We start from the raw sequence: 15,791 nt of genomic DNA on the forward strand, positions 1-15,791 counted from the left end.
CCGCCAGCGCTCTGATTGGACAGAACCAGGAAAAGATGACAGATGCAGTCTCCAGGCTCCGCAGACAAATGGCATTAAATAAAAGCTGGGAGATGTGGAAGATCATATTCCCCAGCAGCCAATATTTATCCCAATCTGCATTTCAATTAAATCAGGCCTGGCTGGCTGGACCTGGTGGCTTTTAATTTTTCTCTAATTACCCCACCACCCCCAGCCACCCCCCAGCCTGTCAGCCGGCGGCCCCGGATCCAACAGCACTGCTCTTCCACCGGAGCCTGGGCCCGATTCAACTCTATATCTCCACAAGACGGAATTAATGTACTATTGATAGAACCATTACTCCACCAAATTAAAGTCCCAGCTGATGGATTGGCTCGTGCTCCTCCGTCAGACATGAAAGGAATAATTAGTATTCATTACTTCACACTCTGCAACATTCCAATTATTAATGAACTTCAGCTGCGGAGCCACACCAGATTCATCACGGCCGCCGCGACCGGGCCGGATTGATCACGGTTAAAGAGCGCCGTGGGTCACAGGCACGGAGTAAAGTCCGAGGAACAATAAACACAGGGCAACTGTTTAACTGGTGTTAAACACCTCGTATAACACCTGGTGTTATATCCCTCTGCTTGCAGGTCCATCAGGTCCATCAGGCTGGGAGGAAAGCAGTACGAGAACAACAGCAGCTTCCAGCTCCTTCTGCACACCAAACTGGCCAACCCTCACTTCCCCCCGGAGCTGCAGGCCCAGACCACCCTCATCAACTTCACAGTGACCCGCGCTGGGCTGGAGGAGCAGCTCCTGGGTCAGGTGGTCACCCACGAGAGGCCAGACCTGGAGAACCTGAAGGTCAGATTGAGAACGCTGCACAGTTCTGCTCTTGGTTTGTGTCCCTGCAGGGCGGAAGCGCTGGGTATATCAGCGAGAGTGATGACGGCACTGCTGTCACTGATCTCCCCGTAGGCCTGTTCCAAAGTCTTCCAAAGTCTCTGCAACGTTCCACATTCCCGTGGTTCTAAGCTCTAGGTTACCCTAGTCTTATGATTCTCATAATTCCTGGGGTTTTTAGTTCTATTTTCTTTGAGGTTCTAGCTTTATATTGCCAATATTCTAAGTACTCATGGTTTGTTCTTTTTGGACTACACTCTCAACGTTCTAGGTTCTCTAAGTTCTTGTTTCTGATTTACGTTCTAGGTTCTCTAAGTTCTTGTTTCTGATTTACGTTCTAGGTTCTCTATGTTGTGTTCTGAAGTTTCTTCTGACAGTTCTAAATTGTCAAGGTTCTAGGCTGCAGGTGTTTGCTATAGATTCTTCTGTGAATCTGTGTTCCCTTTGTTCAAGCGAGGTTCTTGAGGTTGTGTTCTACAGTTCTCAAGGTTCTGAGCTCCAATCTTCTAAAGATTCCCAAGGTTTTAAGTTTCCAGGGTTCTAAGTTGTAGGTTTTCAAGATTCTGTGTCTCCCATTGTTCCAAGTATCATATTGATCTACGATTTGGAGTTCTCGTGATGATGATGATGATGATGATGATGATTTGTGTGTGTGTGTGTGTGTGTGTGTGTGCGTTGTGTGAAGTTGGAGCTGGGTGTCCAGCAGAACGCATGTCAGATCGAGCTGAAGCAGCTGGAGGACGAGCTGCTGAACCGGCTGTCCGCTGCTGAGGGAAGCTTCCTGAGGGACGCCGCTCTAGTGGAGCAGCTGGAGCACACCAAGAGCACGGCCTCGCACGTCCACAGCAAGGTGGGCCGCACTGCGGGGGGATTACATTATTCTCTGTGGAAAAGATGCATGAGCAGCCAGAGAACCTCTCCAACTGTTCACACTGTAGGTAAAATATGTACTGTGTGTGTGTGTGTGTGTGTGTGTGTGTGTGTGTGTGTCTCACACAGGTTGTAGAGGCGAGAGAGAACGAGCTGAAGATCAACGCTGCTCGTGAGCTCTACCGCCCTGTAGCTCAGAGAGCCGCCCTGCTCTACTTCATCATTAAAGAGCTCCCCAGCATCAACCCCATGTACCAGCACTCCCTGCAGGTAGATCTGTGCAGAACCAACGACCTTCTGCAGGACTGAAACTGTCTAAAGGGTCCTGAGCAGACCTGAACAGGGGTGTGTCAGTTTTCGGCGCACTCAAAGGTTCCATGTTCAGTGTTTGTTTGTTCTCCTGTTTAGGAGACAACCCCACCCAGGTGTAGCAGCAGGTGTAGCATTGTTGGTCTAGCCTAGTCTTGTGGCCTTGGATGGGGAATTGAACCCTGGTTTCCTGGGTACCTGTGTAGACTGAGGGTCTTTGGATCTTTTTAATGAAATAAAAAGTTCTCGATATATTAGTGTAGTGTATACTAATAAGCGTTAAGATCAATAATAATTAATTTATAATAATAAAGTGAATAATAAAAAATAAAATATATATTAGAAAGAATGTAATATTTGAATGTAAATATGTTATATTTTTCATTTTGTGTTAATATTATATGAATTTTTTAACTACTTTTTAGAAATGTTTACTCTATTGAAAGTGTTTTATTTATATAGATAGATATAAAATCTTACCAAGCTAAGAGATAAAACGGTAGAACATGGTATAAATAAATACAATTTAATCAGCAGATTATTTATTATAATGCTTAAAACAAAAAAAATTATCTGGCAATGTAATAAAACTATAAAATTCCATAAATATAAAATATAATTTCTTTATTAATTAATTAGTCTTCATACTTTTACATCAAAAATATAAGAAATATTAGATATTCAGTCCAGATTTAGGAGGATTTCTGTCATTGCAGTGCCCTGTGTGACGTCCACTGCTCTGCCTTTCCCCTCTCAGTCCTTCAGTGCAGTGTTCCTGAAAGCCATCGAGGGCGCTCGTCCAGATGAAGATGTGTCAGCCCGTGTCCACTCCCTCACCGAGGCGGCCACATACTCTCTCCTCCAGTACACCAGCCGAGGGCTGTTCCAGAGGGACCGGCTCACCTTCCTGACACACACCACCTTCCAGGTGAGGAGGAGTGGCCACCCCACCCCCAAATGACCCACAACCCCCTCTGTGCCCTCCCCCAACACCCTTCCATCTTCATCAATCACTGCAGTTTTCTGCCCCTACATTAACTTCCATTAGGCTCTGGCAGCAGTACATATTGATCACCCCTCCCCTGACAGGAGGGACGGCTTCACCGGCACAATGCAAAGCCCCTCCTGCTTCACCTGCTGCTGTCCGTCTGCACGGTCAGCCCTGCAGCCATCAGTCAGCGCAGATAAATCTGCCATCGTTCAATTAAAAACAAGAGTGTGTATTCTGACAGACTGTAATACACTACAGGAAGCGTAGGGGGCGCTCTATAATGCTCTATAATGATCATATGATCCACACGCTCATTCTGACAGACTGTAATACACTACAGGAAGCGTAGGGGGCGCTCTATAATGCTCTATAATGATCATATGATCCACACGCTCATTCTGACAGACTGTAATACACTACAGGAAGCGTAGGGGGCGCTCTATAATGCTCTATAATGTTCATATGATCCACACGCTCATTCTGACAGACTGTAATACACTACAGGAAGCGTAGGGGGCGCTCTATAATGCTCTATAATGATCATATGATCAACACGCTCATTCTGACAGACTGTAATACACTACAGGAAGCGTAGGGGGCACTGGTTCTGATGTCTGTTTTTCAGTCTGATGGTGGTTCTCTAATCTCTCCAGGTTCTCCTGATGGAAGAATCTATTGAAGCAGAGGAGCTGGATCTGTTGCTGCGTCTCCCTGCCGAGTCCAGCAGTGGAAGCCCTGTGAGCTTTCTGTCTGCACAGGCCTGGGGAACCGTCAGGGTAAACAATGTCTGGTTCTGGACCACACTTAACTCAGGTGTAGCTTTGCATGAACCAACTGTTCTAGAATGTTCCCTCCATTCAAACTTTTCTACAGTGTTCTGAATGGAGGAGAACCTTCTAGAACAGCATGAAAGCAATAGACGCTGTAGAACAGTGAATAATGAAGACCACTCTAGAACAGTGCGAATGGAGAAGAACATTCTAGAACAGTTCGAATGGAGGAGAACATTCTAGAACAGTGAGAATGGAGGAGAACATTCTAGAACAGTGCGAATAGAGGAGAACATTCTAGAACAGTGCGAATAGAGGAGAACATTCTAGAACAGTGAGAATGGAGGAGAACATTCTAGAACAGTGAGAATGGAGGAAAACATTCTAGAACAGTGCGAATAGAGGAGAACATTCTAGAACAGTGAGAATGGAGGAGAACATTCTAGAACAGTGAGAATGGAGGAGAACACTCAGATTGGGTCGGTGTGTTCTGGGCTTCACTGTTACAGGTACTGCATGTATAACCCGATCCTTCTCCTCAGGCCCTGTCGGTTCTGGAGGCCTTCCGGGGACTGGACCGGGACGTGGAGGGTTCGCCCAAGCGCTGGAGGAAGCTGGTAGAGTCTGAGTGTCCAGAGAGAGAGCGCCTCCCTCTGGACTGGAAGAAGAAGAGCTCGTTACAGAAGCTGATCATTCTCAGAGCCATGCGCCCCGACAGGATGAGCTACGCTCTCAGGTGAGAACCTGTGAGCACCCACACTCGGGTTCGAGTGGTCTAAACAGCGCTGTATACGTGAGGGTAGAACATTCTGAATTCTGAAGTACACAGCTCAAACATTATTCGTTTTTTATTATTATTTATGGTTCATTTATTTAATTAGTTACATTGTATTTCCTTGTTAATACATGTAGCTTATTTATTTATTTATTTATTTATATAAACATAAATTATTAGGTTTTGATTATTGTTTATTGTATTGTTTATTATTATTATTGTATTATTGTTTTTGGTTAATTGATGGATTTATTTAATTAGTTATTTTTTATTTCCTTTTTCTGTATAATATGTATGTATTTATTTATTTATAAATATCCGTTATTAGTTTTTGATTTTTGTTGATGGTTATTTGATATATATATTTAATTAGTTATATTTTATTTCCTTGTTAATAAATGTAGCCTTTTTATTTATTTATATCAATTTTTTTATATTATTTATGGTTCATTTATTCAATTAGTTACATTGTATTTCCTTGTTAATACCTGTAGCTTGTTTATTTATTTATTTTTATATAAAATATAAATAAATAGTTGTTGATTATTGTTTATGGTTAATTTATGCATTTATTTAATTAGTTACATTTTATTTCCTTGTTATCAAATGTAGCCTTTTATTTATTTATATAAATATCAGTTATTAGTTTTTGATTATTGTTTTTGGTTAATTGATGTATTTATTTAATTAGTTATATTTTATTTCCTTGTTAATAAATGTAGCCTTTTTATTTATTTATTTATTTGTTTATTTAACAGTAAAATTAAAAATGACCTTTTGAGTCCCAGTTTGACATATACTGGCTACAAGGGAAATTAGAGGCACCCTCACTGTCCTTCCGACTAAAAATGAAGGCTGGTTCTGTGGCAGGAACTTCGTGGAGGAGAGTCTGGGCTCCAGGTACGTGGACGCCGGGAAGGTGGAGTTCGAGAAGTCGTATGAGGAGAGCAGCTCCTCAACACCGGTCTTCTTCATCCTGTCTCCTGGAGTCAACCCCCTCACAGATGTGGAGACGCTGGGTATGTGCTGTCAGGAACGTTCTGTATCAGAGTAGAGCATCTTCACATGGATCCACCTCAGAGTGTGTGTGTGTGTGTGTGTGTGTGTGCAGGGCTGAAGCTGGGCTTCTCCACAGAGCAGGGAAACCTTCACAGCGTGTCTCTGGGACAGGGTCAGGAGAGCGTGGCTGAGAAGGCTCTGGAGACGGCAGCTCTGAAAGGACACTGGGTCGTTTTACAGGTGCTGTAAACCATTCAGCCTATAGCCGTTTAGCTCCACCCATTCAGCCTATAGCCGTTTAGCTCCACCCATTCAGCCTACAGCAGTTTAGCCCCACCCATTCAGCCTACAGCTGTTTAACTCCACCCATTCAGCCTACAGCTGTTTAACTCCACCCATTCAGCCTACAGCAGTTTAGCCCCACCCATTCAGCCTACAGCTGTTTAACTCCACCCATTCAGCCTATAGCCGTTTAGCTCCACCCATTCAGCCTATAGCCGTTTAGCTCCACCCATTCAGCCTACAGCAGTTTAGCCCCACCCATTCAGCCTACAGCTGTTTAACTCCACCCATTCAGCCTACAGCTGTTTAACTCCACCCATTCAGCCTACAGCAGTTTAGCTCCACCCATTCAGCCTACAGCAGTTTAGCCCCACCCATTCAGCCTACAACAGTTTAGCACCACCCATTCAGCCTACAGCCGTTTAACTCCACCCATTCAGCCTACAGCTGTTTAACTCCACCCATTCAGCCTACAGCAATCTAGCCCCACTCATTCAGCCTACAGCAGTTTAGCTCCACCCATTCAACCTACAACAGTTTAGCCCCACCCATTCAGCCTACAGAACTTTAGACCCGCCCATTCAGTCCACAGCAGTTTAGCTCGGCCCATTCATCTTACAGCACTTTAGCCCCGCCCTCTAAGACTACAACAGTTTAGCCCCGCCCATTTAGCCGAGTAGCCTCTACTATTCAGCCTACAGCAGTTTAGCCCATGCCATTCTCACTGAAGTGATGTGGTGGCTCGACACAGGGCAGCCAGTCAGTCAATCAGAACAGAGCTCATTTACATATTCCAGTCTTAAAGAGACAGTAACAGCAATAGCCCCTTTAATTCTAAGGCCCACTGAGCGTCCCTAATGCATGTCTTGCTGTAACAGAATGTGCATTTAGTGGAGCACTGGCTGGCTCATCTGGGCGATCTACTAGAGCATCTGGGACGAAGGGCGGACCCACAATACAGGGTGTTTCTGACCGGCCAGCCCGCCCCCAGCCCTGACCAGCACATCATCCCCAGAGCCATCCTGGAGAGCGCGTTCAAACTGACCAACGAGCCGCCCACCGGCATGAAGCCCAGCCTGCATGCCGCGCTCGACAGCTTCAGCCAGGTCAGAAAGCTCAGCGGCTTCAAGCTATGCTTAAAGGACCGGTCCAGCAAAAGCCTGGTCTCAGCTCTCTCTCTCTCTCTCTCTGACCGGCTGTGATTGGCAGGACACTCTGGAGCTGTGTTCCCATGAGCAGGAGTTTAAAGCACTCCTCTTCTCCCTCTGCTACTTCCACGCCTGTGTGAGCGAGAGGAGGAGGTTTGGGCCTCAGGGTTGGAACCGCTGCTACCCCTTCAACTCCGGAGACCTCAGCATCTCCACCAGCGTGCTCTACAATTACCTGGAGGCTAACTCTAAAGTAAGCTGGGGAACATGTGGTGCACCATACACCCATCATGAACACGAAGGTCAGGACAATATTGGGTTCTTTTTCTGGGCCAGCAAGAGTCACATTATGCACAACACAGGCTCAAAAACGTCCATACATTCACTTACACTGTTTGGACAAAAGTATGTGGACACCAGCTCATTTACTGCTTCAAGGCTATTAAAAGAGTTAATTCTGCTTCTGTTGGAGTAACTGTCTCTACTGTCCAGAGAAGAAGACTTTCTACTAGATTTTGGAGGAGGAGCATTGCTGTGAGGATTTGATTGATTGCATTCAGCGACAAGAGCGTTAGCGAGGTCAGGGTATTGGATGATCACCACTCCATCTCATCTCATCCTCAACTACCCAACACATACTAAAAGCACTGGATGGAGCTCCTCCACCACCATCATTCCAGAGAACACAGTTCTTGCTGCTCCACAGCTCCTCAATGCTGGGGGGCTTTATACCCCTCTAGCCCACGCCTGGTATTAGGCAGCATGGAGCCAATAGGGTCATGATGTTGATCTGCTTCAGAGAGTCCTATTCTATTGGCAGTACTTCTTCTCTAAGTTCTACAGGACCTACACTAGTCCCTCCTTAAAGAAGCCGAATTCATTCATTAGAAGGGGTGTCCACAAACTTTTGTCCTGTAGTGTATATTACTAATTCAGTCGTACTGAACGTTTCTGCATGTATTTTAACTTGTGTGGCATAACCTGGGAGGTTCTCCAGGAGCAGGGTTGGGGAGCACTGGTCCTCCTGCAGTAGATTTATCATTGAGCAGCTTCTCAAAGGAGAGGATTGGATGTCTTGCTCCCAGCTTGTTCCTCACCAACCCTTTTATTCAATTTATCCACTTCAGGGAGAATCGAGGACAGTGCGCGAGATCTCAGAACGCGATAGTTTTCACCCTGGTCACAACCAATTATGTTGCCAGAGCTCCCCCCAACACCCCACCCCCTCCAAAAACGAATGTCCTTCATTATGTTAACCAAACAGTAACCTGTGTGAGCGTATACAGCGGATTCATTAGGCGGCCAATGAAGCGTCGTGCTAAATGTAATTACACACACTGCGCGTGACATCCCGCGCCGCTCCATAAGTGATCACTGCAATTAGAGCTGATGAAGGAAGCAATTTGCAAAACAATACAGGTACAAATGACTGTGAACTTCCAGCTTCTGTCATCTGCTGTGAAGCTCTCACACACACACACACACACACTTCTTCTTCTCTGCTACATCGCAGAAGATCTGTCATACACTGCCAGAATGATCGGCGGGGATTAGCTGTTCACATTCACGTCCAAATATGCACATCATTTTCACAGAGGGTGGACAAAATAATGGAAACAATGGATATCGTAAGTAACTGGCCATTTTATCCAAAACACCTGACCTGTCAATCAATCAATCAATCAATCAATTAATTAATCAAAACATTTTAAGCTTTATTTTCACTGAGCGACTCTCATGTTTAGTGAAGCCAGGCTTTTACGGTAAACAGGACCTAAGACAAAGACAAAAATATAATATTTAATAACTAAAATCAATGAAGATTGATACATTGATAATTGATATATTAAAACCATTAAACAATCAAGATAATTGAATAATAAGAGTAAATGAGTTGATTACATCAACAAATTAAGATTTAATTAGTAAGAAAAAAATATATAAAACATGAATAAAACCAGAATTAGGAGGAAGAAATATAAAAATAAAAAGGAAAAAAATATAAAATGTCAACTTTTAAAGAAAAAAAATAATAAATTGCTTAAAGTAAGTAAGTAAGTAAGTTTAAAACCAACAATATGTTAAAATTCACAACAAATAAGAAAATGTGTTACAAAAAATAATAAGAAGAAAAGAAACTCAAATGACGAAAATACTGAAATAGGCAGGTGGTTTTAATGATATGGCTGATCGGTGAATGAGAGAGCACTATATTATAAGATCTATATAAGATCTGTTACTGAGCATTTTCAGCCAGACCATTAAAGCCTGCTTTTTTACTCTAAATCAGTCATTTTTCTTCATTAAATTAATCAATAAATCAGTCAATCAATCAATTAATCGAATGGTCCATGAGGAGCTGTAATAATTTGCCCTTAACATCAAACAAAAGTATGTGGACATCTGCTCCTGCAGTTTCCCCTGAAATGAATGGGCATCCGTTGGAAGTCTGTCCTCTTTTGCTGCAGTAGCAGCCTCAAATCTTCTGGATTGAGATGTTATAACATTGCTGTGAGCAGCATTTGATTGCATTCAGCCACTAAAGCTTTAGTTATGTTGGGCGTTATGTGTTATGTGTGCTAACTTGCTGTTGTGTTGTTCGAGGTGCCATGGGAGGACCTGTGTTACCTGGTTGGAGAGATCATGTATGGGGGACACATCACTGACGAGTGGGACAGGAGACTCTGCAGGACACACCTACAGGAGCTCTTCAACCCCAGACTGGTAAACCTCTGAGGAGGCCGTTCTTACATACACTAGGACGCGAGACCATACTTAAAAAAAGTGGTTATTTGGTGACACCTAGTGGTGAGTTCTGGAAGTGAGTTGCAATGTTGGAATGAGTTCCTGCTCGTTGCCAGGTTCAGCTGGGGGTGTTAGAACAGGACTAGAGCTGGGCAGTCTAGAACCATGCAAAGAGAAGGCCTGCGATGATGCCGGCCCTTTCCCTGCTCCTCATTCTCAGCACATCTCTAATCTGGAGAAGGAGCAGCTTGGCCGGATCTCTCTGAGCTTCGTTCTCCAGCAGATGAAAGTGTTGCTGATCGATAGCAGGGGTTGAGCTGGGCGGGGTGTGATTGATGGCTGCTTGACCCCAAGCTTAATGAGCCTCAGTGAAGGAACAGCAGGGGCTGACCACCGTCCAGGCCAGGGAAACGGCATCACAGTGGGGCTAAAGACCGGGATGAGTTAATAGATCCTCGTCCAGGGGCACGCGTTCATCACACTGTCAGCTTTTACGTATTTATTGTCTTAAAGCATCTGAAGCTGAACTGAGCTGTAATTTGCAATTAATCAAAATTAATAAATGATAATAAATAATAAATGAATAAGGTGGAGTGTGTGCAGACTCCTAATAAATAGAATTCATTAACTGATTTATATTAAACACATTTCTCCCCATATCTCTCTCTGAACATATTAGCCTAACAGCATTCAGCCTACAGCACTTTAGCCCCACCCATTCAGCCTACAGCAGTTTATCAGCAGTGATTCCTACTCACAACCAATCACAATCAGTCTTATTTACATATATAAGTCTTAAAGGCGCAGTAGCAGAATCCACCTGTGTATTTCTAAGAGTTTGGGAATATGGGTGTAAAATGAGGTATGGGACAGAAACCCCCACAAAAAGTGAAGTTCTCTTTCTGTCCAGCTGGAGGGAGAACTGTTCCTCTGCCCCGGGTTCCCCGCTCCTCCTGACCTGGACTACGCTGGCTATCACAGCTACGTGGATGAAAGGCTGCCAGTAGAGAACCCAAGCCTCTACGGCCTCCACCCCAACGCAGAGATCGAGTTCATGACCGCCACGTCCGACTCCCTCTTCAGGACGCTGCTGGAACTGCAGCCCAGAGACTCCGCGCTGGGAGAGGAGGCGGTGCTGAGCGTGGAGGAGAAGGTCTAGTTTAACTTTAATTCTAATTCTAATGAATGCGTTCAGCTACCATTGCTGACACAGATGTGCAAATGCACACACAACTGGTCTAGTCCCTGTAGAGAAGAAGTACTGCCAATAGAATAGGACTCTCTGGAGCAGATCAACATCATGACCCTATTGGCTCCATGCTGCCTAATAATGCCAGGCGTGGACTAGAGGGGTATAAAGCCCCCCAGCATTGAGGAGCTGTGGAGCAGTGGAGGAGCTGTGTTCTCTGGAATGATGGTGGTGGAGGAGCTCCATCCAGTACTTTTGATGGGATGAGTTGGGGAGTTGAGGCTGATGACGTGGGGTGGTGATCATCTTGTCGCTGATGTAAATGATAAATCCAGTATATTAAGATATTCAGTGATGATATTATATTGATGTGATGATGACATTAACACCTGTTCTGTCCTCAGGTGAAAGGTAAGCTGGAGGAGCTGCTGGAGAAGCTGCCTGAGGAGTACAACATGGTGGAACTCCTGGCTAAGACGGACAGACGCAGCCCCTACATCCTGGTGTGTGTGCAGGAGTGTGAGCGCATGAACCTGCTGATTACTGAAATACACACCTCTCTCACAGAGCTGGACCTCGCGCTGAAGGTACACCAGTACACCTGAGAACAAACGATACACACGGGATCACCTCTTTAACTGCTTTCTCATAAAGCTTTCTAAACAAGTAATGTCATTGACCTTAGACCTCTACTTCAACCACGTCTAAATATCCTGGAAAACTGTGATTCATGCAGTAGTGTTTGACTCCCTCAGGGTGAGCTGTGCGTCTCTCCGGACATGGAGTCGCTGCAGACAGCCCTGTTTTACGGCCGAGTTCCAGAAAGCTGGAGCAGACTGACCTTCCCCTCCACCAAAACCCTGGCCCAGTGGTAACCAGCCTCACATCATTCTGTTACACCAACTGACAACCAGTATTATAATGAGAGACTGTAGCTCCGCCTCCTCAGTGTATATCACAATACCTACATTTAGAGTGTTATTAATATTCACCCTAATGAGAGACTGTAGCTCCGCCTCCTCAGTGTATATCACAATACCTACATTTAGAGCGTTATTAATTATTATTCACCCTAATGAGAGACTGTAGCTCCGCCTCCTCAGTGTATATCACAATACCTACATTTAGAGCGTTATTAATTATTATTCACCCTAATGAGAGACTGTAGCTCCGCCTCCTCAGTGTATATCACAATACCTACATTTAGAGCGTTATTAATTAATATTCACCCTAATGAGAGACTGTAGCTCCGCCTCCTCAGTGTATATCACAATACCTACATTTAGAGCGTTATTAATTATTATTCACCCTAATGAGAGACTGTAGCTCCGCCTCCTCAGTGTATATCACAATACCTACATTTAGAGCGTTATTAATATTCACCCTAATGAGAGACTGTAGCTCCGCCTCCTCAGTGTATATCACAATACCTACATTTAGAGCGTTATTAATTAATATTCACCCTAATGAGAGACTGTAGCTCCGCCTCCTCAGTGTATATCACAATACCTACATTTAGAGCGTTATTAATATTCACCCTAATGAGAGACTGTAGCTCCGCCTCCTCAGTGTATATCACAATACCTACATTTAGAGCGTTATTAATTAATATTCACCCTAATGAGAGACTGTAGCTCCGCCTCCTCAGTGTATATCACAACACATCACACAGATTTGGATGGTGTTAACTCGCCCCTCTCTCTGTCAGGTTCAGTGATGTCCTCGCTCAGTGTCGAGAGCTGGACACTTGGACTCAGGACTTTGTGCTTCCAGCTGTGGTGTGGCTCTCAGGCTTCTTCAACCCTCAGTCCTTCCTAACAGGTGAGGAACACACACCTACAGAAATGCGAGCACACACTGTCTTCCAGGCGTGTCTGATGTGCTCTTTGGTCTTCCAGCCGTCATGCAGAGCATAGCTCGTAAGAACAAGTGGCCACTGGACAGGATGTCTCTGTGTGTAGATGTGACCAAGAAGACAAAGGACGATTACGGTCACCCCCCGAGAGAGGGGGCCTATATTCATGGTCTCTATATGGAAGGTAAGACAAACCATATGTCCAAATGTTTGTGGACACCCCTTCTAATGAATGCATTCAGCTACTTTAAGCTGCACCCATTGCTGACACAGATGTGCAAATGCACACACAGCTTGTCTAGTCCCTGTAGAGAAGAAGTACTGCCAATAGAATAGGACTCTCTGGAGCAGATCAACATCATGACCCTATTGGCTCCATGCTGCCTAATGCCAGGCGTGGGCTAGAGGGGTATAAAGCCCCCCAGCATTGAGGAGCTGTGAGGCAGTGGAAGAACTGAAGTGTTCTCTGAAATGATGGTGGAGGAGCTCCATCCAGTACTTTTGGAAGAGTTGGGGATGATGAGGTGGGCTGGTGATCATCATCCAACATCCTGACCTCACTAACACTCTTGTTGCTGAATGCAATCAAATCCTCACAGCAATGCTCCTCCTCCAAAATCGAGTAGAAAGTCTTCTTCTCTGGACAGTAAAGACTCTCTTTATAATACCCTTGATTTCAGAAGAAACAGTAAATGAGCAGGTGTCCCAATACTTTTGTCCATACTGTGTATGTTAGAGCTTCAGAGAAGGATACAGTTTCATAACAGTACATATGTCTGTGTCTGCCCCCTGCAGGCGCTCGCTGGGACTGCTCTGCAGGTGTGCTGTCGGAGGCGGTGCTAAAGGACTTAACTCCCGTTATGCCAGTGCTGTATATCCGGGCCGTGCCCACTGACCAGCTGGAGCTGAGGAACACCTACGAGTGCCCAGTGTACCGGACCAAGCTCCGTGGGCCCACCTTCATCTGGAGCTTCCACCTCAAAACACGCCATCCGCCCGCCAAATGGGTGCTGGCTGGAGTGGCGCTGCTGCTGTCTGTGTGACTCCTCCCCCTCACCTTTTACGCTTCTACAGTTTTACACTGGAGCTACGCATTGGCTCACAGCTAATGTAGCTAAGAATGATGTACACCAATTAGCATGGTGCTAACTGCTGGCCTAAATCACTACACACTCTCCTCAAACCCTGTGGAGTAACCTGATTATGTGGTTTCTGACACCGTGTTCTGACACAGTTATCTAGAACGTGGACTGAATGAAGGGCGGACACGGTTCAGGACACCAGCGTTAGCGTCATAATGAACATCAGTTTCAAGGAGCCTAAAATAGAACCCTGTGGGACTCCACAGGATGAGCTAACCCAAGTGATTACTGAGTAATTCACAGTAGTTTCTGCATTAGAATTAATATGAATATGCATTAATGTAATATGAATAATTAACCCAGACGTCTATTAAGACGTCCATCTTTCTTAATTGCTCGAAATCTAAAGCTGAGCTGATGTTTTCAGTGTGTTGCCTGATGAAGTGCCATGCAAGTATTCTTTAATCTGCAGTATTACTTCTGTATTCAGTAGACCTAATTACAAATGATCAGTGTTGTGCCATTTAAGCCTGAAAGTATCTGAAATATAACCACAGTATATTTTAATAGGAATAAATATTACAGATTATAAAGACTATATGATATTTGCATATAATTATTGTGATTATATGTCATTATAAAAAAAGATTATAATTACGTATAATAGCCCTGCTTTACGTCTGCATCATTTCGCACCTCGCTGAAGATCCTGCCGTCTCATTTCTCCACGCGGTTCAAGGTGATTAGTATTAGCCAACAGAAAGGCCTCAGTTAAAGGCCGTGATTATGAGTGACCTCGCTGAAGCCCAGTTTGCTCCCGGTAAGATACTGATGTGGAAATTCCCACTAGAGACTGGTATTGACTTTTAAATGAGGGCTGTTGATGATATTGACCTTCTGTGCTGTGGAATACTGATGCACTGACTGTGCCTGTTTACTGTCTCCTCTGAAGAACATCAGTGAGGGGTTTACTGTACCAGACTGAGGGGGGCGCTGTAAATCCATACACACCCAGTTCAGTTCTATACTGTGTGATGACTGACCCACCATCACATCTACAGGTCTTTCATTGTTTGTTAGTTATAGTAGCAATGTGTGAAACTACCTCCACCATGTTTGGAGGCTGTACTGTAGTCTGGCTAGCTCTCACTGTGAGCTGTAGCAGTGTGTGAAACTACCTCCACCATGTTTGGAGGCTGTACTGTAGCCTGGCTAGCTCTCACTGTGAGCTGTAGCAGTGTGTGAAACTACCTCCACCATGTTTGGAGGCTGTACTGTAGCCTGGCTAACTCTCACTGTGAGCTGTAGCAGTGTGTGGAACTACCTCCACCATGTTTGGAGGCTGCACTGTAACCTGGCTAACTCTCACTGTGAGCTGTAGCAGTGTGTGGAACTACCTCCACCATGTTTGGAGGCTGCACTGTAGCCTGGCTAACTCTCACTGTGAGCTGTAGCAGTGTGTGAAACTACCTCCACCATGTTTGGAGGCTGTACTGTAGCCTGGCTAGCTCTCACTGTGAGCTGTAGCAGTGTGTGAAACTACCGCCACCATGTTTGGAAGCTGTACTGTAGCCTGGCTAGCTCTCACTGTGAGCTGTAGCAGTGTGTGAAACTACCTCCACCATGTTTGGAAGCTGTACTGTAGCCTGGCTAGCTCTCACTGTGAGCTGAAGATGATCTGCTTTAAATCGGAGCTCTATTACGCCACCAAGAGGAGCTTGAAAGAGGACATTCTGGGACTTCTGCAACACCTCAGTCATCAAACACACTCACAATGAAAGCACACAGTTTATCTTTTGTTTGTTTTTGTTTATATTTTCTAATTTTTAATATATAATATAATAATTTAAAATAATAATTTAAAAAAGAGAAATTAAATTAAAAT

The 15,791-nt window shown here is 44.7% G+C and overlaps 1 protein-coding gene across 1 annotated transcript in view; it reads left to right on the plus strand.

Moving 5' to 3' along the window:
• Positions 1-14,504, plus strand: part of LOC140556574 (dynein axonemal heavy chain 11) — a 74,852-nt gene extending 60,348 nt beyond the window's left edge. Inside the window, exons 66-82 of the mRNA XM_072680638.1 lie at positions 639-852; positions 1,577-1,741; positions 1,891-2,031; positions 2,828-2,998; positions 3,715-3,837; positions 4,374-4,567; positions 5,477-5,625; positions 5,718-5,845; positions 6,766-6,993; positions 7,097-7,288; positions 9,640-9,759; positions 10,691-10,933; positions 11,374-11,556; positions 11,725-11,840; positions 12,678-12,790; positions 12,868-13,008; positions 13,620-14,504. Coding sequence (XP_072536739.1) covers positions 639-852; positions 1,577-1,741; positions 1,891-2,031; positions 2,828-2,998; positions 3,715-3,837; positions 4,374-4,567; positions 5,477-5,625; positions 5,718-5,845; positions 6,766-6,993; positions 7,097-7,288; positions 9,640-9,759; positions 10,691-10,933; positions 11,374-11,556; positions 11,725-11,840; positions 12,678-12,790; positions 12,868-13,008; positions 13,620-13,867 — 2,869 coding nt within the window. The 3' untranslated portion in view covers positions 13,868-14,504. The remainder of the gene's footprint in view (positions 1-638; positions 853-1,576; positions 1,742-1,890; positions 2,032-2,827; positions 2,999-3,714; positions 3,838-4,373; positions 4,568-5,476; positions 5,626-5,717; positions 5,846-6,765; positions 6,994-7,096; positions 7,289-9,639; positions 9,760-10,690; positions 10,934-11,373; positions 11,557-11,724; positions 11,841-12,677; positions 12,791-12,867; positions 13,009-13,619) is intronic.
• The last annotated feature ends 1,287 nt before the right edge of the window (positions 14,505-15,791 follow it).

The sequence above is a fragment of the Salminus brasiliensis genome, chromosome 5 (assembly GCF_030463535.1).
Source record: "Salminus brasiliensis chromosome 5, fSalBra1.hap2, whole genome shotgun sequence".
In the NCBI taxonomy this organism is placed as follows: domain Eukaryota; kingdom Metazoa; phylum Chordata; class Actinopteri; order Characiformes; family Bryconidae; genus Salminus; species Salminus brasiliensis.